Source organism: Crinia signifera, chromosome 3 (genome assembly GCF_055691185.1).
Source record: "Crinia signifera chromosome 3, ASM5569118v1, whole genome shotgun sequence".
NCBI classification, from domain to species: Eukaryota; Metazoa; Chordata; class Amphibia; order Anura; family Myobatrachidae; genus Crinia; species Crinia signifera.
Genome location: NC_139219.1, coordinates 256,596,413 through 256,622,787, shown reverse-complemented (window position 1 = coordinate 256,622,787; position 26,375 = coordinate 256,596,413). Strand labels below are relative to the sequence as shown.

General features: G+C 45.9%; 1 protein-coding gene across 1 annotated transcript in view; it reads right to left on the bottom strand.

Moving 5' to 3' along the window:
- The window catches only part of DHX36 (DEAH-box helicase 36), a 62,011-nt gene extending 43,221 nt beyond the window's left edge, over positions 1–18,790 (bottom strand). The window contains exons 1-2 of the mRNA XM_083177903.1: positions 18,346–18,790; positions 4,303–4,433 (exon numbers count right to left, since the gene is read on the bottom strand). Of these exons, the coding sequence (XP_083034029.1) occupies positions 4,303–4,433; positions 18,346–18,564 (350 nt within the window). The 5' untranslated portion in view covers positions 18,565–18,790. The remainder of the gene's footprint in view (positions 1–4,302; positions 4,434–18,345) is intronic.
- Between the last annotated feature and the right edge of the window lie 7,585 nt (positions 18,791–26,375).

Genomic DNA, 26,375 nt, shown 5'->3' with positions numbered 1-26,375 from the left:
AGAAAATGCAAGGACTTATCCAGGAATTTGGTACCTGGATCACGCAGGGACATTCCCGGGTTGGCCCCTTTCACACCGGCCTAGTCCCTGCATTTTCTGGTGTGAGTGGGGCAGTGGGGTCAAGGCAGCAGGTGGCGGGGTCCAGAATGCGGGGATCCAGCAGCTGTGGCTGGGCACTTATGGCGCTATTTGCCAGACAGCGGGGCGGGAGAATTTGAAAACATTTTGGAAAGACTGCCCGGACGCTGATTGGCTGAGAGCATCAGGCCAGTGTTCTCAAATCCTGCGGCGCTCTCCACCCCACTGCCAGGCAAATAGTGCTATAAGCGCCCAGCCTGCTGCCCAGACCCCCTTGCCCGGATCGGACGCCGCCGGCATGGAAGCAAGCCGGAATGCCGGGTTGCTCCCGGGGCTAGTCCTGGGAGCAACCCTGCTATCCAACAGGATTGAATTCCCAGTAAATTTTCCTGGGAATTTGGCCCAGGAACCTTGCATACCAGCGCTAGTCGGGGCCAATCCGGGAATTCAGGCTAGTGTGAAAGGGGTATAAGAGGTCACACGTTAGCCCAAAGAATATGGCAAAAGTTCGAAACCTAGTTGATAAAACGTTGGCAGCACCTGAGATCAATCCATTTAACATAGATTTTGGTTCAAGCCTGCTCTGGACTGCCATGGGTTCTAATTGAATAATCCTAACAATTTACTTAGTCAGTGGTAAATTACCACATCTAATAGAATTCCACCATAGACTGCATGTGAGACAAAATATGACTTCAACGATGTTCTTCTAGGAATAGAATTGTGTAATTTTAAGTCATTGTGCTTGGTTGTTCGGTGTTAGCTGCTTCACTTTCCAGGTGACCAGTCTGGATTGGGTAGGTAAATTTATAGTAGGTTATTGGTGCAGCGCTCAGCTCCTTCGTGTGTGTTTGTGGTGGGATGGGCAGTAGGTAGGATGAATGACAGGTATCCCACTACACGCACACACGAAGGAGTGGAGCGCTGCACGAAAAAACTACTATAATTGTGTAATGTTTATACAGTACAGCCATGGCCAAAAATGCCTGCCGCCATTCCTGAACAAGCTCTGCATTGGTGGTTCCCCAATTCTGAAGCTGAATCAACTTTAGGAGATGGTTCTTGGGCTTGCTGGACATTCTTGGGAGCCCTGAAGCCTTCATCAATACTACTGACCCTCTCTCCTCGAAGTTATTGGGTTGGCAAATTAATAGTAGGTTTTTAGTGCTGGGACATGTAGTTCCACAACATCTGGAGGGCCACAGTTTGAAGACCCATGTACTATGGTATACTGAAGTAAAATTCAAGCATTTCACATGTCAAAGGGCAGTATTCAATGAGAAAAAAATTGCCATGTTTTATGGCGAGTTTGTGCTTTTCTCGCGTTGGACGGAGACTTTTGCTCTCCAAAAGCGAGCAACCCTATTCAATGTGCACTTCTCGCCGTCTTTCTGAGTGATTTTCGCCGTGTCTTTCCTTGTAGCAATTCTCCATCTTTTCATGGAGAAGTGGAATGTGAACTTTTTAAATAATTTTTTTTTTGTTTTAATTTTGGTGTCAAAAAATCTGGAATTTTATTCTGAGAAGGGCAGGCTATTTTTATTCATCTGCTTATAGCACATGAATATATATTTTAATAAAAAAAAAATATATATATATTTTTTACACTGAGCAGCCAGCAGGGGGCCGGGAGCCGAGCCGCTCATTAGATATTCATATATTCACTGCACCCGATCATTACATATGCATGATCGGGAGCAGTGAATATACCCAGTCCCCTGCTGGCTCTGGGGGGGGCAGCTTGTGCTGCCTGGGTCCCGGGGAGCCCACCTCCCCCCCACATACGTTCTGGGGCAGGCAGGGAGACTTCAATCTCCCTGCCTGCCACGTCCCACGGCTCCCTGCCGCAGACGGTCGTCCGCTGCAGGGGTTAAGATTGGCCGCGAGGGACTACTCGCCCCTCCGACATTGAATACGGAGAGAGCGAGTGGCAGCCAGCCCTCCGGAACGCAGCGAGTGTGCAGCGAATCCTAAACAGAATTCGCTGCACGCGGCGAGATTTCTCATTGAATACTGCCCAAAGTCTTTTATTGACAATTACATTCCTTTAATACAAAGAGTCAATATTTGCTGTGTTCACTGTTCTTTTTCAAGACCTCTGCAATTTGCTCTGGGCCAACTACAGACCGATGGCAACCCATTCTTGACTAATCAAAGCTTGGAGTGGGTTTGTGTTTTTTCCACCAGCCTCCTGAGGATTGACCACAAGTTCTCAATTAGATTAAGGTCTGGGGAGTATCCTGGCAACGCACCCAAAATTTTGATGTTTTAATGTTTTGTTCCCCAAGCCACTTAGTGACCACCTTATGGCAAGGTGCTCCATCAGAATATCAGTGTGTCCCTGATGTTTTTTCCAGGAGAGAAGTGGCTTCTTTGTTGCTCTTCTTGACAACAGGTTATCTTCCCAAAGTATTTGCATCACTATGCATCCAGATGCACTCACACCTGCCTGCTGCCATTCCTGAACAAGCTCTGCATTGGTAGTGCCCCAATTCTGAAGCTGAATCAACTTTAGGAGATGGTTCTTGGGCTTGATGGACATTCTTGGGAGCACTGAAGCCTTCTTCAAAACTACTGAACCTCTCTCCTCGAAGTTATTGATGACCCAATAAATGGTTGATTGAGGTAAATTCTTACTAGCAGCAATATCCTTGCCTGTGAAGACCTTTTTGTGCAAAGCAATGCATGTTTCCTTGCAGGTATCCATGGATAATAGAGGAAGAACAATTATATCAAGCACCACGCTTAAAGTTCACACTCTGTTCTAACTCAATCATTATGACCGCGTTAACAGTCTCACCTGAGTTAAGGAGAGAATCACTAACATGATATCAGCTGGTCCTTTTGTGGCAGAGCTGAAATATAGTTAAAGTACAGCATCCTGCCATCAGTGAACGCCACCCCACCAGAGTGAAAAACCACCCTGCAAGGCTGCAAATGGCTTGCAAAAATTTCAAGTGTGATAGAATCAGTCTGATCAAGGCCAGAGCTGACATCACACCCCCTCTCTGAAAATGTTTGGGCACACCTGCATTTTTCCTGACATTCCGAGAAAACGTCCAGCTAGCACTCACAAACAGCGACTTCCTGTCAATAATGCTCCTTTCTCACTGCAGGTCTTAAATGGTAAATTGCAGTTTTTTTCCCATTTCTAAACATTTAAGGCTGCAGTGGGAAAGCGCCAGAGTTGATTTACCGGTTAAAGTTAACTGGTATTTCAACCCGTTTAAAAAGCAGTGTTTTAAACGTTTCAAAGCCGATTTTTCTGCAATGAGAATGGCTCTGAAACGGTATTTAAGATCCTACACTAGTCTTCCCCCTTCTCTGGTACCTGTTCTGCGCCCCCCCTCTCCGTACCTGCCAGCTGGCACCCTCGCTTCCCCCCCCTGCCCAATGTGAAAGCTAATACCATTTTAAATACAGTTTAAAAATACCGGTTCTTTAAATGGCTTGGCAGTGGGAAAGCAGCATAAAACTGTGGCTGGCTTGCGAATAAAAAATGTACTGAAGTTTGTTGCTGGCTGGTATCGCGCATGCACTTTGTGGCTCATACACAGTCGTTTGAGAATCCCCTACCCTGCTAAAACGCAGGGCTGCAACCAGGATAACCCCCTAAGTTCATTGCCATGGCAAAGAGGGTATTTGCAATTAATTGCAATGCATCAACGCATTCTTCATGACGTTCTGGAGTATATGCAACCTGCCATCATAAAAATTGAGGCAGCAGACTTTGTGAAAATCAATATTTGTGTTATTCCTAACATTTTTGGCCATGGGTGTACAGACAATTTGATGTTCTCTGAATCAATTTCAAAAAGAAAAAATGTCACCTGTTTAATAATAATAAATTATAATAATGATATTTATATAGCATTTTTCTCCCAATAGGACTCAAAGTGCTTTACCATTGTCTTTACAGCTCAAAATACAAAACAAGCTTAACAGTAGATGTCAGTGAAATGCTGAAGTAAATAAGTTTGTCTTTAGTCTATTTTTAAAGGATTCTACAGTGGGGGCTTCTCGCACTGTGCGAGGAAGAGAGTTCCATAGAGTTGGAGCAATAAAGTTGAAAGCTCGACCCCCAGATGTACCTAGGTTTAGAAATGCAAATGTTTACAATCTCTCATTGCTTCGTTAGAAGATATTTTAAAATAATTGGTGATGAGCAAAGATTGAAGCTTCAGTAGAACAATAAACAAAGGGAATAAGAAATGGTAAATGTACCTTTCAGCCTCAGTATCCCACCAGGACTCATCAGAGAATGTCTGCTTTACATTTTTATTTTGAGTGTTTGCAGATTTCAGGAGTCGTGTTATCTGCTGTTCTCTGGATTCATCCATCCGCACAACAGCTCTCTACAAATAATGTTCACGTTACTAAGTTAAAACATTCACAATGTATCACGTTTTGAAAAGAGATTAATCAATAATACATACACTTTCATATGTATTGCCTGTGAGCACATTAAATAAACATCTATAACTATTGAAAAAGGATAGGGGGGGCTGCTGCAAGGGAGGGTTAAGGTGTAGACATCAGGCAGGAGAGTCAGAGTGTTAGTTCCCACACTCCACCTCCCCTGCTACCCTCTCCAAATAGGAGCTACTTCATATACTCTGGCCAGTATTCAATGCTCCCGATTCACCGTTTTTTTTTCGGCAAATAGGGCTGTTTTCATTCCTTGCAGTGAATCTTTTTCACTGAAAATGTGATTCACCCTATTCAATGTTTACTGTTCGCCGAAAGCGAACAGTGAATGCCGGCCAGTTTTCCGTTTCATGCTTGCTGCAATTCGCTGGTGTATTTCAATGGTGTTTTCACTGGGATTCGCCGAGAGTGTATTCAATGCTAGGATGGGAATTGCTTTCTCCCTGATTTTTGCCATGATTCACCGTTTTGCATTCGACATCTTTTTAAGGTGAACTGGAAAGTGATCTTTTAAAAAAACAGATTTTTTTTCTGTGAAGGGGTATGCTGTTTTTATTCATGTGCTTGAAGCACATTAATACAGGTTGAGTATCCCGTATCCAAAATGCTCGGGACCAGGAGAATTTTGGATAACGGATTATTCCGTATTTCGGAATATTTTAATATTTCAATGATGTATTTTGAAGTATCTTGCATTTATGCTGTATAAACACATAATATACACACAAATATATTTTATTACCACATAAAATACACACAAACATATTTTAATTGTTCAAAAAACAAGGTTTCAAAACGTGAAACAAAATGTGTGTACTATCTCAGCACTGAATTTGAATGCCAAGCAATCATTGTCTTGCACATATATAGTGCCAGTTACATATCATGTACCCAGTGATGCTGTTACATATGTCCCCAGTGAGTTTTTAGCAAAAAAAAATTTTTTTTTCACTTTCTGGAATGTCCGTATTTCGGAATAATTCGGATAACGGATATTCGGATACGGGATACTCGACCTGTATATATTTTATTTATTTACACATTCGCCAGCAGGGGGCCGGGAGCCACTCATTAGATATTCATATATTCATTTCACTCTGGTCCCGGCTTATTACGTGCGGGACTAGAGAAGCGGCTCCCTACCCCTGTCCCGTGCCAGCATTCCCAGGGGGCAGCCTCTGCTGTCCCCGGGAGCCCTCCCCCACAAATTCTGGGGCAGGCAGGTAGGCTTACATCTACCTGCCTGCCTCTGTCCCCCGGGTCCCTGCGGCAAATTAAAGTTAGCCAGCAGGGGCAGCGAGCCCCTGCTGCATTGAATAGGGTGACAGGGAGTGCTGGCAGCGAATGCTGCAGCCCTCCTGAACCCTGCGAATGTGCAGCGAATCCTAAACAGGATTCGCTGCACATGGAGAATAAAAACATTGAATACGCCCTGTCAGGCCTGATCAATGCCAAGGTGGCAAAATGGGCATACTGCTATCCCTCGAACTGCACATTTCACTTTTGAGCACCCAAACCCTCCCACACTTTCCTCACCTTTGAGGTTCACTTTATTTGCCTCTTTTACCCCATTAACCTCCAGGTCATCTGCCCTGGTGAAAGTCATCAACGACCCGCTTTCAGCCAAGTCCAGGGGTCACTTCTCTCTGCTAATCCTACTGGACCTTTCGGCTGTATTCAACACTGTGGATCCTCCTCTCCTTCTCCACACCCTCCAGACTATTGGCCTCTCTAGCACTGTTCAGGCCTGGTTCACTAACTGCTCCTTCTTGGTGTCTGTCTCTGGCTACATCTCACCCCTTGTTCACCCGACAAGGAGAATGGAAGGGCCCTGTTCTAGGCACCCTCTTTTCTCCCTGAATACCACTTCCCTGGTTGTGCTCATAAGTGCTTTGGGGCTTGAATATCACCTATGAAAATATACCTCTCCTCTCCCCCCCTCTGTGCGCTCTCGGGTCTCCAGCTGCTTCTCTGCCATCGCCTCCTTGATGTCTGAGCGCTCTCTGAAGCTCAGTATGACCAAAAGATTCATCACCTTTGCTCCATGCAGAGTTTCCGCACAGCCCCCCCCACCCCTGTTGACAACATCACCTCCCCTGTTAACCAACTATGTCGCTTGGATGTCTCACTTGACTCCATCCACTTCTTTGACCCCCACGTCCAAACTCTGGGTCAATCCCGTTGGTTCCATCTACGCAACATGGCTCACATCAGTGCAACAAAACTTTTTCACTCACTGGTCATCTCATGGCTCGAATACTGCATCATTCTCCTCATTGGTCTCCTATGTTCTCAGCTTGCTCCCCTCCAGTCTGTTCTCAACTCTGCAGCTAAAAATATCTTTGTCTCCCGCCACACTACTTCTTCCAAGCCGCTTCAAGAAAATCTGCATTGGCTCTTATTCCTCTACAGAATTATCTTCAAACTTCTCACTTTCACATACAAGGCCTTCTTCAAATCCACTGCTCCCTATATCTCCAACTTCATTTCCCTACATACTCCCTCCCGCTCCCTCTCTGGTAAGCCAATGACCATCACGGCAATACAGGTCTCATCTATAACCATAGCCTCTTCTCATGAATAATCATTTATCTCTACTGACAACAACCCACCCAAGGTAGTATGCGGACAAATCTTTACCTTCCTACATCTCAGCTGTAGTGTACTGAGAATTGTGGTTCTAATGGTTACTTATACTGTTTAGGTTTTTCAGTTACTGTAATGTTTAGTTCTGTGTATCCTATATTGCTCTAATGTGAGCCATACATACAGCAATGCGGAACACTTATAGCTTCTTATTCCAATTACATCTGAATATATATATATATATATAGTGTCCAGGGGGATGGCGGCACTCACGTACAAATAAGACTCCACACTCGAGCAGGTAGTCACCAACGTTTCTGGGCAATTATGCCCCTTTATCAAGGTGCAGGAAGAACATTAGAACAGTACAAACAGTGAATATAAATACCTTTACCAGTCGTTCACGCCGCCCGCCGTCTCCCGCTCCGGCGTCTGAAGAGATGACGTCATCGCGCTGGTTGACGCTACGGGGAGCGTGAAGGACCCACCAGTGCACAGAGATTGCTTAGCAACCAGCATCAACAATATGGCCGCCGGATGCCCGGAGACCAGATACTGAAAAAACATATACAAACTCCGTTAGAAATCACCATAAAAAACATAAGAAAAAAATTGCATTTAAAAAAGACGTTGACAGAACGTCTAGTGAAATAGCAGATAAAGTGCAAGTGCTGTATCCATTGTTAGGGCTCTAAACCATCTGGATGTCGACAAACATGTCTTCCCATATAATGTCGACTGCAATAAATCCGCTAATACAACAAAACATCTGATTATAGAAATACAATAATGCATAGATTAAGATAAAAAAAGCTGTGAACACAGCAGAAATCACCTATGATAAATGTTACAAGAAACAGGATAATCCTAAATGTTCGTTGAGCCCCTTGGGACTCAACGTGTCAAGGGTGAAGATCCACCGGCTTTCCAGTTGGAGAAGCCGGAGAGATCTATCCCCTCCTCTCTTGAGGGGGGGAACGTGATCGATGATCTTATACCGAAGCGTCGTGATGTTATGCCTGGCCTCTGCAAAGTGACGGGCCACAGGCTGTTCGCTGTGGCCCGAAATGATGGCTGCTTTTATTGCAGAACGGTGGGCAGCCGCTCTTTCTTTAAATGCCCTTTCGGTCTTGCCCACATAATGACGCCCACACGGACAACTAATCATGTATACCACGAATTGTGTGTTGCAGCTGACTCTATGATGGATTTTAAACTTTTTACCAGAAAATGGGTGAAAGAAATTCTCTCCTGGAGTCATATAAGAACACGTAATGCACCCACAGCATCGAAAACAGCCAGTTTTGGCCTTACCCCAGAATGGTGTACTAGTTTTAGGGGGGGGAAAAGTGACTTCGCTCTTAACCACAAAGTCTCTGATGCTTTTGCCTTTTTTGTATGAGTGCATGAGAGACTTATTTTTCAAAGAATGCAGCGTAGGGTCTGATGTAAGCAAGGGCCAATGCTTTTTGGCTATCTTGCTTAATGCAGGGCTAGCAGGATGATATGTATTAACCCAAATAAGTTTATCTGCTGCTGACTTAGAAGCTGATTTAGATTTTAGGGCTTCCTCTCTTGGAAGTCTAAACACCCTATCTCTGGTATCTGTGAGGAGTTCTTGATCGTAACCCCTATCACTGAACTTGCTTACCATGGATGTAAGACTCTTTTCCAGTTCTTCAGGTTGACTAATTATTCTCCGTGCTCGGAGCATTTGGGAAAAGGGGAGCCCCTTCTTAAGGGGGACTGGATGGAAGCTGGAATTTAACAAAATGTTATTCCTATCCGTGGGCTTACTGTATAATGCTGTTTCAATCTGCCCCTCCACAATTTTAATGTTTACATCCAGATAATGCACAGAACATGTGTCCATGACATAAGTAAACTTGATGGGGGAACAGGTAGAATTGTGCTCCTCAATCAAACGTTTCAAGCAACTGTTATCACCCGCCCAGATCACCAGGAGATCGTCTATGTACCGTGTGTACAATAGCAACGACCCCCTGGTGGCCGGGTTACTGGTGAACAATGCCCGTTCAACAATAATCATGTAGGAATTCGCAAACGACGGGGCCACTGAGGACCCCATCGCACATCCTCTTAGCTGGAGAAAAAACATGTTGTTAAACATAAAATAATTACGTTTGAGCGTCAATTCTAACAGTTGTAAGAACAACCCCACATCAGGACCTGTGTACAAGGGATTTCCCGTGATTAGAGCTCTTACTGCTTCCAAGCCTGCACCGTGAGGAATACACGTGTACAGGCTCGTTACGTCCACTGTACACAACGTACAGTCAGGGGGAACGGTACTAATGGCTTTTAATTTTGCCAGAAGACTAGTAGTGTCCTGCAAGTAACTTATATCTCCTTGTACACAGGGTTGAAGAAAAAAATCCAAGTAAACAGAAATGGTCTGATACAGTGAGCCCCGGGCAGATATAATTGGTCTACCCGGGGGTTTCACTGGATTTTTGTGGATTTTTGGTATCGAATAGAGAATAGGGATAATTGGATAATCCACAGATAATGCAACTCTAGTGTCCACATCAATCTGTCCATTGCTGACTGCCAGTTTTAGTAAATTGTCCAATTCGGACTTATAACCCTTTGTTGGGTCACGTGGTAAAGCACAATAGGTGTCAGTGTCCGACAATTGCTGATTGATTTCAGCCACATAATCGGCAGTGTCAAGGACGACGATCCCGCCGCCCTTGTCCGCTGCCCGTATCACGATAGATGGATCGTCGCCCAGACTTTTAAGAGCTGTCCACTCTTGCTTAGAAAAGTTATTCATAACAGTACTAGGATGTTTCAACTTACGTGCTGTTTCCTGTTCCAAAAGTCGAGTGTAAGTCTTTATCGACGGGTTAAAGGACTGGGGATCAAACTTGGAGGATTTCTTTAACTTGTTCGGGAACTTAGGTGTAGTCGTGATAGATGGTGTTATAACATCTTTATCCTGGAAGAACTCTCGGAGTTTCAGTTGTCGATGTAATTTGAACTGTTCCACTTTGATGTTAAAGGGGTCAGTCTTTGTTGTTGGTACGAAATTCAACCCTTTCGCCAACACGTGTGACTCCACTTCCGAGAGTGTCCTGGATGACAAATTAAAGATTATTTCTTTAGGATCCGTGGAGGTTGGGTGCGGGTTTTTACGCCTCTCTCTCTTGTTCTGCCCCCCCCGGCGCGTGAACCTCCTGCGCCGTGTTGGGCTGGGCCCTTCGGGTGTAACCCTAAAGGGGGACGACCTGAGTCAGTGCCCTGGCCTTCAACTTCACTAGCGGAAGAATTTTCGTCTCTTGAGGTATCTGACTCCCATACTCTTCTATTAGGCCTGGAGCCGAACCGCTTTTTGGAGAATCTATTAGGGGGGTCCCCACCTGTCAGCCACGGGTACACCTGATGTTTTTCATAGTCCAAATTGACCTTTTCTTTTTTGTTTTGTTTGAAGGTTTGTAAGTCCTTTTTGTATTTGTCTAACTGTGTAGACATTTTATCCAACCAATTGGTTGATTGATCTTGTAACAAGAACTCCTTGTGCTGCCCTTCAAACACAGCCAATTTGGACCTGATAGCTTCCAGTTCACGTTTTACCTCCTCCACCACCGCCACCATTAAATCGAACGAACATTTGTTCAAAATTGAAGTCCAGACTAAGCTAAGAGGATGTGCGATGGGGTCCTCAGTGGCCCCGTCGTTTGCGAATTCCTACATGATTATTGTTGAACGGGCATTGTTCACCAGTAACCCGGCCACCAGGGGGTCGTTGCTATTGTACACACGGTACATAGACGATCTCCTGGTGATCTGGGCGGGTGATAACAGTTGCTTGAAACGTTTGATTGAGGAGCACAATTCTACCTGTTCCCCCATCAAGTTTACTTATGTCATGGACACATGTTCTGTGCATTATCTGGATGTAAACATTAAAATTGTGGAGGGGCAGATTGAAACAGCATTATACAGTAAGCCCACGGATAGGAATAACATTTTGTTAAATTCCAGCTTCCATCCAGTCCCCCTTAAGAAGGGGCTCCCCTTTTCCCAAATGCTCCGAGCACGGAGAATAATTAGTCAACCTGAAGAACTGGAAAAGAGTCTTACATCCATGGTAAGCAAGTTCAGTGATAGGGGTTACGATCAAGAACTCCTCACAGATACCAGAGATAGGGTGTTTAGACTTCCAAGAGAGGAAGCCCTAAAATCTAAATCAGCTTCTAAGTCAGCAGCAGATAAACTTATTTGGGTTAATACATATCATCCTGCTAGCCCTGCATTAAGCAAGATAGCCAAAAAGCATTGGCCCTTGCTTACATCAGACCCTACGCTGCATTCTTTGAAAAATAAGTCTCTCATGCACTCATACAAAAAAGGCAAAAGCATCAGAGACTTTGTGGTTAAGAGCGAAGTCACTTTTCCCCCCCCTAAAACTAGTACACCATTCTGGGGTAAGGCCAAAACTGGCTGTTTTCGATGCTGTGGGTGCATTACGTGTTCTTATATGACTCCAGGAGAGAATTTCTTTCACCCATTTTCTGGTAAAAAGTTTAAAATCCATCATAGAGTCAGCTGCAACACACAATTCGTGGTATACATGATTAGTTGTCCGTGTGGGCGTCATTATGTGGGCAAGACCGAAAGGGCATTTAAAGAAAGAGCGGCTGCCCACCGTTCTGCAATAAAAGCAGCCATCATTTCGGGCCACAGCGAACAGCCTGTGGCCCGTCACTTTGCAGAGGCCAGGCATAACATCACGACGCTTCGGTATAAGATCATCGATCACGTTCCCCCCCTCAAGAGAGGAGGGGATAGATCTCTCCGGCTTCTCCAACTGGAAAGCCGGTGGATCTTCACCCTTGACACGTTGAGTCCCAAGGGGCTCAACGAACATTTAGGATTATCCTGTTTCTTGTAACATTTATCATAGGTGATTTCTGCTGTGTTCACAGCTTTTTTTATCTTAATCTATGCATTATTGTATTTCTATAATCAGATGTTTTGTTGTATTAGCGGATTTATTGCAGTCGACATTATATGGGAAGACATGTTTGTCGACATCCAGATGGTTTAGAGCCCTAACAATGGATACAGCACTTGCACTTTATCTGCTATTTCACTAGACGTTCTGTCAACGTCTTTTTTAAATGCAATTTTTTTCTTATGTTTTTTATGGTGATTTCTAACGGAGTTTGTATATGTTTTTTCAGTATCTGGTCTCCGGGCATCCGGCGGCCATATTGTTGATGCTGGTTGCTAAGCAATCTCTGTGCACTGGTGGGTCCTTCACGCTCCCCGTAGCGTCAACCAGCGCGATGACGTCATCTCTTCAGACGCCGGAGCGGGAGACGGCGGGCGGCGTGAACGACTGGTAAAGGTATTTATATTCACTGTTTGTACTGTTCTAATGTTCTTCCTGCACCTTGATAAAGGGGCATAATTGCCCAGAAACGTTGGTGACTACCTGCTCGAGTGTGGAGTCTTATTTGTACGTGAGTGCCGCCATCCCCCTGGACACTATATTTAGCAGACACAGTACTGCATATAGGCGGGCACCGCAATCAATTGGTTGTTTGAATTGTTCACCGGAGGTCATTTGGAGTGCCCGCATCTGCTATATAGATTAAAGATTTGGCGACCGCAAGGACTCAAATCCGCAGTGGCACCCAGCTATACCCCGCAACATTTTATTGGACCCTTTCAAAGTCCTCAGGATTAACCAGTGCACTGTCTGAATTCCGTTCAGACACTTCCTTTGGTGGTGGTGAGTGTAATATTGTGCAAGTTCCAGTCCGGGACACGCAGCTATAACAACGTCGGCACCTGATCATGGATACATCATCTGTTGAACCACAAGCATCAGGTTCACAAACGAGGGTTGAGCTCACGGTGGGCTCAATCTTCAGTTATTCGGACTCAGATTATGAACGAGTCCTTTTCAAAGAGGACCAGGGGTCTACTAACACCACCCCAGACCAATTGCAGTTGTACCATCAGTGGTTAAATTTGAAGCGTAAGGAGACAGACTATTATTTCCACGGGGTTACTCTGTCTGACTACGTACGGGATAGGAAGATACCCCGAGGCTTCCGCATACGTAATGTACCAACAATCGGACGGTACAATATCCCGTTCTGCAAAGTCTGGACTTCAATTTTGAACAAATGTTCGTTCGATTTAATGGTGGCGGTGGTGGAGGAGGTAAAACGTGAACTGGAAGCTATCAGGTCCAAATTGGCTGTGTTTGAAGGGCAGCACAAGGAGTTCTTGTTACAAGATCAATCAACCAATTGGTTGGATAAAATGTCTACACAGTTAGACAAATACAAAAAGGACTTACAAACCTTCAAACAAAACAAAAAAGAAAAGGTCAATTTGGACTATGAAAAACATCAGGTGTACCCGTGGCTGACAGGTGGGGACCCCCCTAATAGATTCTCCAAAAAGCGGTTCGGCTCCAGGCCTAATAGAAGAGTATGGGAGTCAGATACCTCAAGAGACGAAAATTCTTCCGCTAGTGAAGTTGAAGGCCAGGGCACTGACTCAGGTCGTCCCCCTTTAGGGTTACACCCGAAGGGCCCAGCCCAACACGGCGCAGGAGGTTCACGCGCCGGGGGGGGCAGAACAAGAGAGAGAGGCGTAAAAACCCGCACCCAACCTCCACGGATCCTAAAGAAATAATCTTTAATTTGTCATCCAGGACACTCTCGGAAGTGGAGTCACACGTGTTGGCGAAAGGGTTGAATTTCGTACCAACAACAAAGACTGACCCCTTTAACATCAAAGTGGAACAGTTCAAATTACATCGACAACTGAAACTCCGAGAGTTCTTCCAGGATAAAGATGTTATAACACCATCTATCACGACTACACCTAAGTTCCCGAACAAGTTAAAGAAATCCTCCAAGTTTGATCCCCAGTCCTTTAACCCGTCGATAAAGACTTACACTCGACTTTTGGAACAGGAAACAGCACGTAAGTTGAAACATCCTAGTACTGTTATGAATAACTTTTCTAAGCAAGAGTGGACAGCTCTTAAAAGTCTGGGCGACGATCCATCTATCGTGATACGGGCAGCGGACAAGGGCGGCGGGATCGTCGTCCTTGACACTGCCGATTATGTGGCTGAAATCAATCAGCAATTGTCGGACACTGACACCTATTGTGCTTTACCACGTGACCCAACAAAGGGTTATAAGTCCGAATTGGACAATTTACTAAAACTGGCAGTCAGCAATGGACAGATTGATGTGGACACTAGAGTTGCATTATCTGTGGATTATCCAATTATCCCTATTCTCTATTCGATACCAAAAATCCACAAAAATCCAGTGAAACCCCCGGGTAGACCAATTATATCTGCCCGGGGCTCACTGTATCAGACCATTTCTGTTTACTTGGATTTTTTTCTTCAACCCTGTGTACAAGGAGATATAAGTTACTTGCAGGACACTACTAGTCTTCTGGCAAAATTAAAAGCCATTAGTACCGTTCCCCCTGACTGTACGTTGTGTACAGTGGACGTAACGAGCCTGTACACGTGTATTCCTCACGGTGCAGGCTTGGAAGCAGTAAGAGCTCTAATCACGGGAAATCCCTTGTACACAGGTCCTGATGTGGGGTTGTTCTTACAACTGTTAGAATTGACGCTCAAACGTAATTATTTTATGTTTAACAACATGTTTTTTCTCCAGCTAAGAGGATGTGCGATGGGGTCCTCAGTGGCCCCGTCGTTTGCGAATTCCTACATGATTATTGTTGAACGGGCATTGTTCACCAGTAACCCGGCCACCAGGGGGTCGTTGCTATTGTACACACGGTACATAGACGATCTCCTGGTGATCTGGGCGGGTGATAACAGTTGCTTGAAACGTTTGATTGAGGAGCACAATTCTACCTGTTCCCCCATCAAGTTTACTTATGTCATGGACACATGTTCTGTGCATTATCTGGATGTAAACATTAAAATTGTGGAGGGGCAGATTGAAACAGCATTATACAGTAAGCCCACGGATAGGAATAACATTTTGTTAAATTCCAGCTTCCATCCAGTCCCCCTTAAGAAGGGGCTCCCCTTTTCCCAAATGCTCCGAGCACGGAGAATAATTAGTCAACCTGAAGAACTGGAAAAGAGTCTTACATCCATGGTAAGCAAGTTCAGTGATAGGGGTTACGATCAAGAACTCCTCACAGATACCAGAGATAGGGTGTTTAGACTTCCAAGAGAGGAAGCCCTAAAATCTAAATCAGCTTCTAAGTCAGCAGCAGATAAACTTATTTGGGTTAATACATATCATCCTGCTAGCCCTGCATTAAGCAAGATAGCCAAAAAGCATTGGCCCTTGCTTACATCAGACCCTACGCTGCATTCTTTGAAAAATAAGTCTCTCATGCACTCATACAAAAAAGGCAAAAGCATCAGAGACTTTGTGGTTAAGAGCGAAGTCACTTTTCCCCCCCCTAAAACTAGTACACCATTCTGGGGTAAGGCCAAAACTGGCTGTTTTCGATGCTGTGGGTGCATTACGTGTTCTTATATGACTCCAGGAGAGAATTTCTTTCACCCATTTTCTGGTAAAAAGTTTAAAATCCATCATAGAGTCAGCTGCAACACACAATTCGTGGTATACATGATTAGTTGTCCGTGTGGGCGTCATTATGTGGGCAAGACCGAAAGGGCATTTAAAGAAAGAGCGGCTGCCCACCGTTCTGCAATAAAAGCAGCCATCATTTCGGGCCACAGCGAACAGCCTGTGGCCCGTCACTTTGCAGAGGCCAGGCATAACATCACGACGCTTCGGTATAAGATCATCGATCACGTTCCCCCCCTCAAGAGAGGAGGGGATAGATCTCTCCGGCTTCTCCAACTGGAAAGCCGGTGGATCTTCACCCTTGACACGTTGAGTCCCAAGGGGCTCAACGAACATTTAGGATTATCCTGTTTCTTGTAACATTTATCATAGGTGATTTCTGCTGTGTTCACAGCTTTTTTTATCTTAATCTATGCATTATTGTATTTCTATAATCAGATGTTTTGTTGTATTAGCGGATTTATTGCAGTCGACATTATATGGGAAGACATGTTTGTCGACATCCAGATGGTTTAGAGCCCTAACAATGGATACAGCACTTGCACTTTATCTGCTATTTCACTAGACGTTCTGTCAACGTCTTTTTTAAATGCAATTTTTTTCTTATGTTTTTTATGGTGATTTCTAACGGAGTTTGTATATGTTTTTTCAGTATCTGGTCTCCGGGCATCCGGCGGCCATATTGTTGATGCTGGTTGCTAAGCAATCTCTGTGCACTGGTGGGTCCTTCACGCTCCCCGTAGCGTCAACCAGCGCGATGACGTCATCTCTTCAGACGCCGGAGCGGGAGACGGCGGGCGGCGTGAACGACTGGTAAAGGTATTTATATTCACTGTTTGTACTGTTCTAATGTTCTTCCTGCACCTTGATAAAGGGGCATAATTGCCCAGAAACGTTGGTGACTACCTGCTCGAGTGTGGAGTCTTATTTGTACGTGAGTGCCGCCATCCCCCTGGACACTATATTTAGCAGACACAGTACTGCATATAGGCGGGCACCGCAATCAATTGGTTGTTTGAATTGTTCACCGGAGGTCATTTGGAGTGCCCGCATCTGCTATATATATATATATATATATATATATATATATAGATAGACTAAATATATTACAGACAGACATGAGTTTATCTCATTTTTATTGTCTGTCGACACAGGTCTACATAGACACCGTAGAGGTGTACCACTTTGCTCACCATGCTTTCAGCAAACTATTATAATATAACTCTGTGTCCACTTGGAGTATAAAGTATTAAAAAGAAAAAAACTTATTTTTAAAAAAGTGAAAGACTCATGTCGACCTATTGCTTGTTTTGACCTTCTGACCCAGTCAACCTAAGACCTGCTCACTGCATCCCCATCCAGCATGTTGAAGACATATATGCTTCGCACTGAATGCATCTTCGTATAGACTTCTATGGTGAATGCACTAAATGTTATGTTTTATATGCAACTATAATACTTCATGTTTAGGTGAAAAAATTGTTCAGATCAAGGCAGTTTAAATAGAATTATTTTCATTGACTTAACATGTACCTGGATAACCCCATAAGTGAATAATAACCCTTTCACATGGCAAATTAGGTGGTCGCACTTTGGACTTGGACACGGGTCCATCCCTAAAGCGACCCGGCATTCACGGAGTTTAGCTGCTCACAGCGACCTGGCTTATTGCTGAGTAGCGGACGTCATCCGGGGGGGGGCAGGGCCCATCAGGCTGAGGCGGGCTGCTGCCTCCTCCATAGAAGTGAACGGGACCCGGGTCACCCAACATGTGCCTGTGGCAGTTGAGGCAGCAAGGTGCTTACTGCCTGTTGAGGCAGTGAGCCACAGCTCACTGTCTGTTGAGGTGCCGCTGTCAGTTGAGGTGGGAGGAGCTTCTGTCAGTTACTGCAGGGTTGTACTGCTGCCAGCTGAGGCAGGGATGTGTTGCTGTCAGCGTGGCAGGGATGTGCTGCTGTCAGCGTGGCAGGGATGTGCTGCTGTCAGCGTGGCAGGGATGTGCTGCTGTCAGCGTGGCAGGGATGTGCTGCTGTCAGCGTGGCAGGGATGTGCTGCTGTCAGCGTGGCAGGGATGTGCTGCTGTCAGCGTGGCAGGGATGTGCTGCTGTCAGCGTGGCAGGGATGTGCTGCTGTCAGCGTGGCAGGGATGTGCTGCTGTCAGCGTGGCAGGGATGTGCTGCTGTCAGCTGAGGCAGGGATGTGCTGCTGTCAGCGTGGCAGGGATGTGCTGCTGTCAGCTGAGGCAGGGATGTGTTGCTGTCAGCGTGGCAGGGATGTGTTGCTGTCAGCGTGGCAGGGATGTGTTGCTGTCAGCGTGGCAGGGATGTGTTGCTGTCAGCGTGGCAGGGATGTGTTGCTGTCAGCGTGGCAGGGATGTGTTGCTGTCAGCGTGGCAGGGATGTGTTGCTGTCAGCGTGGCAGGGATGTGCTGCTGTCAGTGTGGCAGAGATGTGCAACCTTTCTGTCCCTAGTGTCTCTATACGTGATACTATTCTTACAGTGTGACAGTTGCAGGTAGCTCAGGTGTGCAGTTACACTGGGTACTGTGAGATAGACAGATTGCTAGATAGATAGATTAGTGTCGCTGTATTGCTTTTGTCAATACTATGAACATAAGAAGGGTGGTACTCCCGCTGGTGGTAACAGCAGTTGGTAAACCTACCTCCATCCTCTCTTTGTCCTTACTCCGGCCGCCTTGCCTCCGTGCATACCAAAGGCCTATCTCCCGGCCCCGCAGGTGAGGCGGAGGCCTTTCCCTCGCACCGCCATCACTTTCCCTGAAAGAGCCTCCTTCATGGTGGGATGAGAAGCCCCGGTCCCGACTCCCGCGATCCCGACTCCCCCGGCCCCGGCCCCATCCTCTCCTATGTTCATAGCTCATTCCCAGCGGCAGAGATGATAACGTGTGCTATAATACCGCGCCAGCCACCTTTTACCAGCAACGCTACCGGGCTGACAGAACAACTGACAAACCGACAGCATCAACTGACAAATCAGCTGAGGCAGCGCAGAACGGTACCGGACGCTATTATTACCGTAGCTTTTTAAGAAAGCGTTAATAGATTTTGAATGGCATCCATTTTACCGGAGACTACATAAATGCTATGGCAATACAAATGAACACAATAAAATGGTTCCTCAGTGACGACAGGAAGTAGCTAGTTGTTAATCCTGAGCATAGCAACACAGTTCAAGACGTTTTTCCGTACTGTCGCCAGCACGGGGAAACAGTACTGAGCGGACATTTTGTTGGTTAGTTAGCAGCAAACTGTGCTTCGTTTTATTCCATGGATGTACTTGAGACTGCATGACTACGGAAAAGGGATCAGAATTGACAACCCTTGGGAATTTTTTAGGATGTTTTTATGCAACTTTACTGATATCCACTTTAATCACTTATTAACAAATATTTGTAACGTTAAACAAAAAATCATTGTTTAATTAAAAAAAAAAGGGTACTTCCTCATCTTTGCGGCCACCGCTTACGCTACAGAACTTTGGTAGCGTATGGCAGGAGGTGAGGGTTATTTTGGGGTACACGCCACCCTCCTGTGTCCACGCCACCATCTATTATTACCTTAAGACTTGTGGGCATACCTCCCAACTGTCACGATTTTAGAGGGACAGTCCCGATTTTCGGGTCCTGTCCCGCTGTCCCACCCGCGGCAGGCATTGTCCCGCTGCGGGGGGTGACAGTTGGGAGACCCCCAATCTAGTAGAATAGACGCTGTGCGCGTGCGCACAGCGTCTATTCTCGTATGAAAATGAGGTTGCGGCTAATTAGCATAAGCTGCACCCTCATTTGCATACGCCCCACCCCCTTTTCGGGCGCTCGCGCGAGTGTCCCTATTTCATACGGACAGAAGTTGGGAGGTATGATGTGGGGAGTGCCATAAGGGGACAGTCACAATTCACGTAGCGGGTAACATACAGTAACTGGTATAAGCAGTGTCCCCAAAGATGAAGAAGTACCAAAAAAAGATTTCTTTTTAAGATGGCAAATGTCCTTATCTTTGTGAAATTCCGAATGAGAACTAGAATATCAGTCATCGTCATAAGCAGCATACCCTGGGGTGCCTCAGCACACAGAGCTGCCTTGGATTGGTGATCCAAGAGCAATTAAAATTATTTGTGGCTAATGTAATAGGCAAAACCAGATTGGATGTTACCCATAGCAACAAATCAGAATATACTTCTTATTTATTTAGCACTTTCTAGAAAATAATAGATAGAATCTGATTGGTTGCCCATTGCAACATCCCATCTTAGTAAATAAACCCTGTACACACTTGAAGAATTCCTGTTATGTCATCACATAACTTACCCCAAAGGTGCCCACACACTACAGCGATTTATCAGCTGATCGGCCGATTTTCGGCCAATCAGCTGATAAATCGGCCTACCTAGCCGCAAATCGTTCATTTTCATGAACGATTGTGATCCAGGGTGTGGCCACAAGCATCGTATTCTTAATCTGCTCAAATGCACTGCTGCAGGGAAGATATGCAAATATTTTAAAAGATTTGTGACGTCATGTCCTGGGTTCCTGCTCCTGAAGGTGGGAGGTGCTTTAAACTGAAGTGCCTACCCAGCACTTGTGCTGCCTCCTCACAACCAATGTGTTCACAGCATTCTCTTTCGCATGCTGCAGCCGGGGACAGGCAAAGTATACAGGTCGGGAAGGCAGCAGACTAGAGCCAGCACCAGGCGCGCATCCCTCTGTCTCTCTACAAGTTGGGAGGTATGGCTACCCAACATACACACACCCCCGTCCCCTGATAGCGGGGCAACCTGTGACTCAGGGTACAAACTTTTATATTGGAATAGTAAATTTATCCATAAAATATCATTTTTATTTGCCTTTCTTTAAAAATATATATCAGCGGGGCAGGAGGGTGCCAAGCCAGAGGCGCTCCTTTCTATCGGCTACCCCCCACTGGATACCTGGCACTTGCCATTTAAATAAATAAAAAACATAAGCTGTAATATGTGTGTGGGGGGTGGTGGCTCAGAGGCTCTGTCTACTACAGTCAGGGACTCTGCGCCACTCAAAAAATGGTCACCGCCTTAGAGGTTACAGACACTAGAGGCCCTCCTGCACCTCTAGCGTCTGTCAGGGAGTCCAGCTCTACCCTAAAGGGCGGATTCTGAGAGTGCTAGTGTGCAGCTGCCCACCCTGTCTTCGCACCCTAGTGGTGTCTCAGATCAGCGAGCGCTGAAGATTTCTCCCCAGCACCCAAGGCTGCAAATGGATGATTATCGAAAATCATGCATTCACATGCCTGCGGGCTTTTGGGGGGGGGGGGGGGGGGGGGGTGCGGCCCTTGCTGAACTCGCAAGGCCTGCAAGTCAACTAGAATAAGGGCCTTGGTCTCATGTACAGCCATGCATATTGGAAAAAAAAAAACACATACAGCGTAATCTGCAATGAACTGGGCTGCCGAATCGGCCGTGGCATTTGTGCATGCGCATGACCTTTGTGCATGCGCATGACCTTTGTCACACGCGTGCACATGCCGGGCACGCGCGCACGCATGTGACAGGCATGCAGGAGAGGGAAATAGGGGCATGTGATGCCCCCTCTCTCCTGGACCCCAGTGGTGCACAGAGAGAACTGCCGAACCTGCAGCAAGTCCAGCAGCTCTCTCTGTGCACCGATCAGGAGGTGGAGCCTACACCTTGCAGTATGAAATCGGCCCCTCTGGCATTTGCCAGAAGTGCTAGATGGCCAGTCTGCCCCTGAGCGTAATACATTTCACATTTTTTTAAGCTTCTCTGAAGCCTTGGGGACAAATGTAATAGGGTCTGAGCTTGTAAAATATTCTTTTTGTAATGATTAAAAAACACATTTAGTATGAGGGCAAGGGATATCAGTGTCCCGTGCCCCAAGACTTCTGTTGCTGGCCCTGCTCACATCCTTATGTTTTGCCATCAATTAACTTGTGCAAGGAGGGAAAGGGCCCTCAAATGGAGGGGACGTGACCTTACAGCACAACACTTGCTATTGTCATTTTGGTCATATTTCTCCATGAGCAGCTGGGGCACCCCCTGGCTGAGTTACATGCACTTTTATGGCTGTCTGCATAGCTGCTTTGCATAGCTGCTTTGCAGAGCAGAGCAGTGGTGATCACAGTGTACTGTAAATAGCGGGACTGTGTGAAGGTATGCACAGGGCCAGAGCTACCATTAGGCAGCTTTAGAGCGCCGGCCACTAACCCTTTTGATCAACCCAAGCGGGTCTGACTATTGCTGTCTCCAAAAAAAAGGCTTTTTTCCAATCACACAGATGAGGATATCTGTGTATGTGATATAACCCTTTTATATAATGATGAGACTTTAAATAAGTCTTTATTTTAGGGTGTGCTGCCACTAGAACAGAAGATTAGATACAGTTTTTGAGAAAGAGAAGGCTGCCATTAGTGTGGCGCACTGGTAATTACCTGGTTACCAGTGCGCCACACTAATGACAGCCTTCTCTTTCTCAAAAACTATTGCTGTCTCCACCCGCAGCAGCCGCCCGCCCGACCTCACGCCCGTTAGTAGCAGCAGCCACCCGCCCGTCCTCACGCCCATCAGTAGCAGCAGCCGCCGCCTGCCCTCAGGCCCGTCAGTAGCAGCAGCCGCCCATCCGACCTCACAGCTGTCTCCAGCATCAGCCGCCCGAATTGGATCTCTATTGACAGCTTCCTGTTACAGCCGCAAGCGCTGCCAAGCTGTGCTGGGCTGCGATAGCGGAATTCTTCAGTAATGTGTAGCTGTAGTATGCACCGCAGTGGGAAGAAGGAGGCGGGGACCCAGCAGGGGTGGACTGGAGGGGAATCCTACTTTCCCTATCTTGGCTGCCCATCCGCTGCTTACTTGCATGAAGGTTCGAAAAGCGTCTGGAAGGTTGGGAAAGGGAGTACATTTTTTCTGTATATTTTATGGCCCGGGGAAGGGGGCTGGTTCCCTAGTGCTTTGGTGCCCTGGCTGGGGAGGAGAAGGAGATTGGGTACTTGTGTATTTTGACGGCGCCCCCGATGTCTGTCGTACGATGAACGGATCGCATCGCATCGCATGCCATGTACCCGATGGCATGCGACGCGATTTTGACCCCCTATACGACCAAAAATCGTATAAGCACCCTAAAGGGTGCTTTTGAGCACCCTAATGGGTGCTTACAATGTTAAATGCACCCCTACGCCACCCCCCCCCCCCCCCACTATAAACGTGAACCCGAAGCGTGGCGAGCGCAGCGAGCCCGCGAGGGGCGGTACGCGTCCTACGACCTTTTCATACCCCCACTATCCACGTCGGCGTGGAATTGAGAATAGAATAGTGTGGCGAGCGCAGCGAGCCACCGAGCCCGAAGCGTGGCGAGCGCAGCGAGCCCCGCGAGGGGACGCGGATACCTTCACAGGTAAACGCGTCCCTTCGCGGGCTTCACAGGTATCCACGTCCCCTCGCGGGGCTCGCTGCGCTCGCCACGCTTCGGGCTCGATGGCTCGCTGCGCTCGCCACACTATTCTATTCTCAACTCCACGCCGACGTGGATAGTGGGGGTATGAAAAGGTCGTAGGATGCGTACCGCCGCCCCTCACGGGCTCGCTGCGCTCGCCACACTTCGGGTTCACGTTTATAGTGGGGGGGTGGCGTGGGGGTGCATTTAACATTGTAAGCACCCATTAGGGTGCTTATACAATGTTTAATCGCATCGCATCGTATGGCATTGTATGCCATGTACAATGGCATACAATTTCAAAATTGTATGCCATCGTGCACTATCGTACGATATCGCGTCGCATCGCATGCGTTATGGTATGCGATGCGATGGGCGCCGCCAAAATACACAAGTACCGGAGATTGATATAAGTATGGATGTAGTGTATGTATGTATGAGAGAGGCGGTATTTGTATGTACATATGTATGTACTTTACTGTATGTATGAAGGCAGTGTATGGGTGTATATGTATATATGAGAAAGGCAGTGTATGAATGTATATATGAAAGAGGATGGGGGAGGAGGGGGGGTAGGCAGAAGTTTTGCGTAGGGTGTCAAGAAACCTTGCATCGGCCCTGGGTATGCATATAGTGATATAGTTAACGATATATCATTCATATTATCTAGTGTGTACAGTCATTATTGTTAATGATGCGTGCTCCAGCATATTACTACTGACCACACCTTTTGTCTGTGCTGCATGCCCAATGTTAACCAAATGCTTGCAGTGGAGGAGAGTGATGTAACTGATCGATAAGGATATCGTTGAGTATTTATTAACTAGATAATTTGCCTGTAGCACCATCAATAATGAAGGTGGGCAAATCGAGTATGGTCCCCATGCCATACTTTCTAACTGTCATGATTTACGCAGGACAGTTCCATTTTTTGGGACTGCCCAGCATCCCACTCGGGGCCAACAGTGTCCCACGGTGGGGGGGCAGTTGGGAGTCCCTGCTGCACAGCATCTATTCAGTGAGACAGAGTGGGAGCATGGCCAGCAGCTCTTAGAGTGCTGGCCATAATAATAATAAATAATAATAATTGTATTTATGTAGCGCATTTTCTCCGACAGGACTCAAAGCAAATGACATATAGTATGACATACATCAAAAACATTGCATATAATACAGAGGATTTAGGAAGGACAGCAGAAGACAAGCCACACAGACACAACAAGAATACCTTGTGCTCACAGTAAGCATAATGCAGGATCTGTGCATGCATTTTAGATAATAATTTCCATGGGTGTGTATTCTACACATAAAATGGTACCAGGTGAGGCAGAGGCAGCCATCTTGGGCACACTGCATAGGATTACCCTGAGTGGAATAGGTTACCCCTTGAAGAAATTACACCAAATGGGGCGATTGCATCGTAGAGCAGGGTCCAAACAAACCAGTGAGGTCCATGTATTTCTCAAAGCATACAAACACCATGTCCCCCACAGCAGCAAAACGGGTGCATGGCCTAGTGGGAGTACCACGATTGTAGACCATGCCCCCTATTTGCAAGGTCGCACCCCCTATTTTCGGGTGCAAGTGTCCCTGCTCCGCTGCCACCAATGTTGGGAAGTATATCGTACTGCAGCTTCCATGGCTTTGAGAGTAGCAGGACAATGATGAGTGTGTGCCTCAGCATTACCACCATGTTCTGTGCAGCAATGCAGCTTTAAGTCCATGAAAATAGCAAAATTATGAATGATTTTACTAATTGAAAGGCTTGTATGTTCCAGATTATTTATTTTAATTCTTCAGCAAAAAAAGAACATACTTTTTGCAGTAAACATAAACTTCGCCAGCTGGGATCAGGCAATGGGCATTGCCAATAGCTCATCTTTCCCCTAGGCCTAATTCTGCCTATTTCTGAGAGAAATATTTCATGCAAATTAGATAACACATGATGACAGCTGATAACTTCAAGATCCCCCTATAGGCAAATACATTTAAACATTTGGCAAAAACATTTTTATTGCCATATATAAATATTTAATTATCTTTATTTTTCTTTCAAGTCTTCTTAGTTTTCCCTCTTAAGAACCTATCAAGTACAGACAAAAAAATACAGTGATGATACTTCAAAACCGCAGGTCTGGTTAACATTATTATTATATATGCAGAGGATTCTAAAAATGAATTCATTCAAATTCATGAACCATGATGACAATCTCTAGGGATTTTATTATTTTTTAACCACTTTAGTGCTCAGTCTTCTCAATCCTATACAGGTAGAGTATCCCTTATCCGTAGATCCCTTTTCCGACATATTCCGAAAACCGTAGGTTTTTTGTCCCCCACCACCACCACCTTTTTTTAAAATTCACCTTGTTCCCCAGTGTCCCCGGCGGCCATCCGAATAATCTTCAGTGGCAACCCTAATCAGAAGGATGCATTGCAGCACACCGCTGAAGACAAATCAAATGGTCGCCATGGGTTCCCGGTGGATGCTGTGGACTCCGGGGGAATTTTTGTGTATAAATGTTTTTCAGAAATCCAAAATAATCCCTTATCCAAAATGTTTGTGGTCCCAAGCATTTCGGATAAGGGATACTCAACCTGTAATAAATTTGAATATAAGTTCTAAGCAATTCCCCCAGGCATCATCTTGTACAGTTATTAAAAAAATATAGGGGGGGGGGGAGGGTGATCTCTGAGCAATGTTGGCTTAATATTGCTCAGCAATATATTGCTCAGTGGCCCATTTTCTTTTTTTACGCAGTCAGTGTTTATTAAGATAAAACAACAGATACACATTTCGATGTACACAGTTCCAAGGGAACAACAATGAATAAGGAGGGTATCAAGTCAGAATAACATACAGTCCCAACTGCAATTACTAGTGATACATATGTATAGACATCACCATAGGTGTGCGCACATTGAGTGTTAGGGGTGCACAGGCACCCCCTAATGCTGTGCCCACATTAATGAACACCTCCCTGCCATTAGCGATACCTTTTACCAACGACTTTTTCTGTTTAGAACTGTATTCCATTAAAAGACGCGCCCATCAATCAATTATGTGTTTTGCATTGTTAATTGTACTAGACCATTGTCATATCACTACATACCTGCATCATCCATATATGTTTGTGACTTTATTTGCATGTACTGTTACACAGAGCTGAACTAGGCAGGAGATTATGGTGTGGCAGAGAGACGTTTTATATTGTAGCGAGTGCCAATAGATGATGGTAGACACGCCAGTTTGG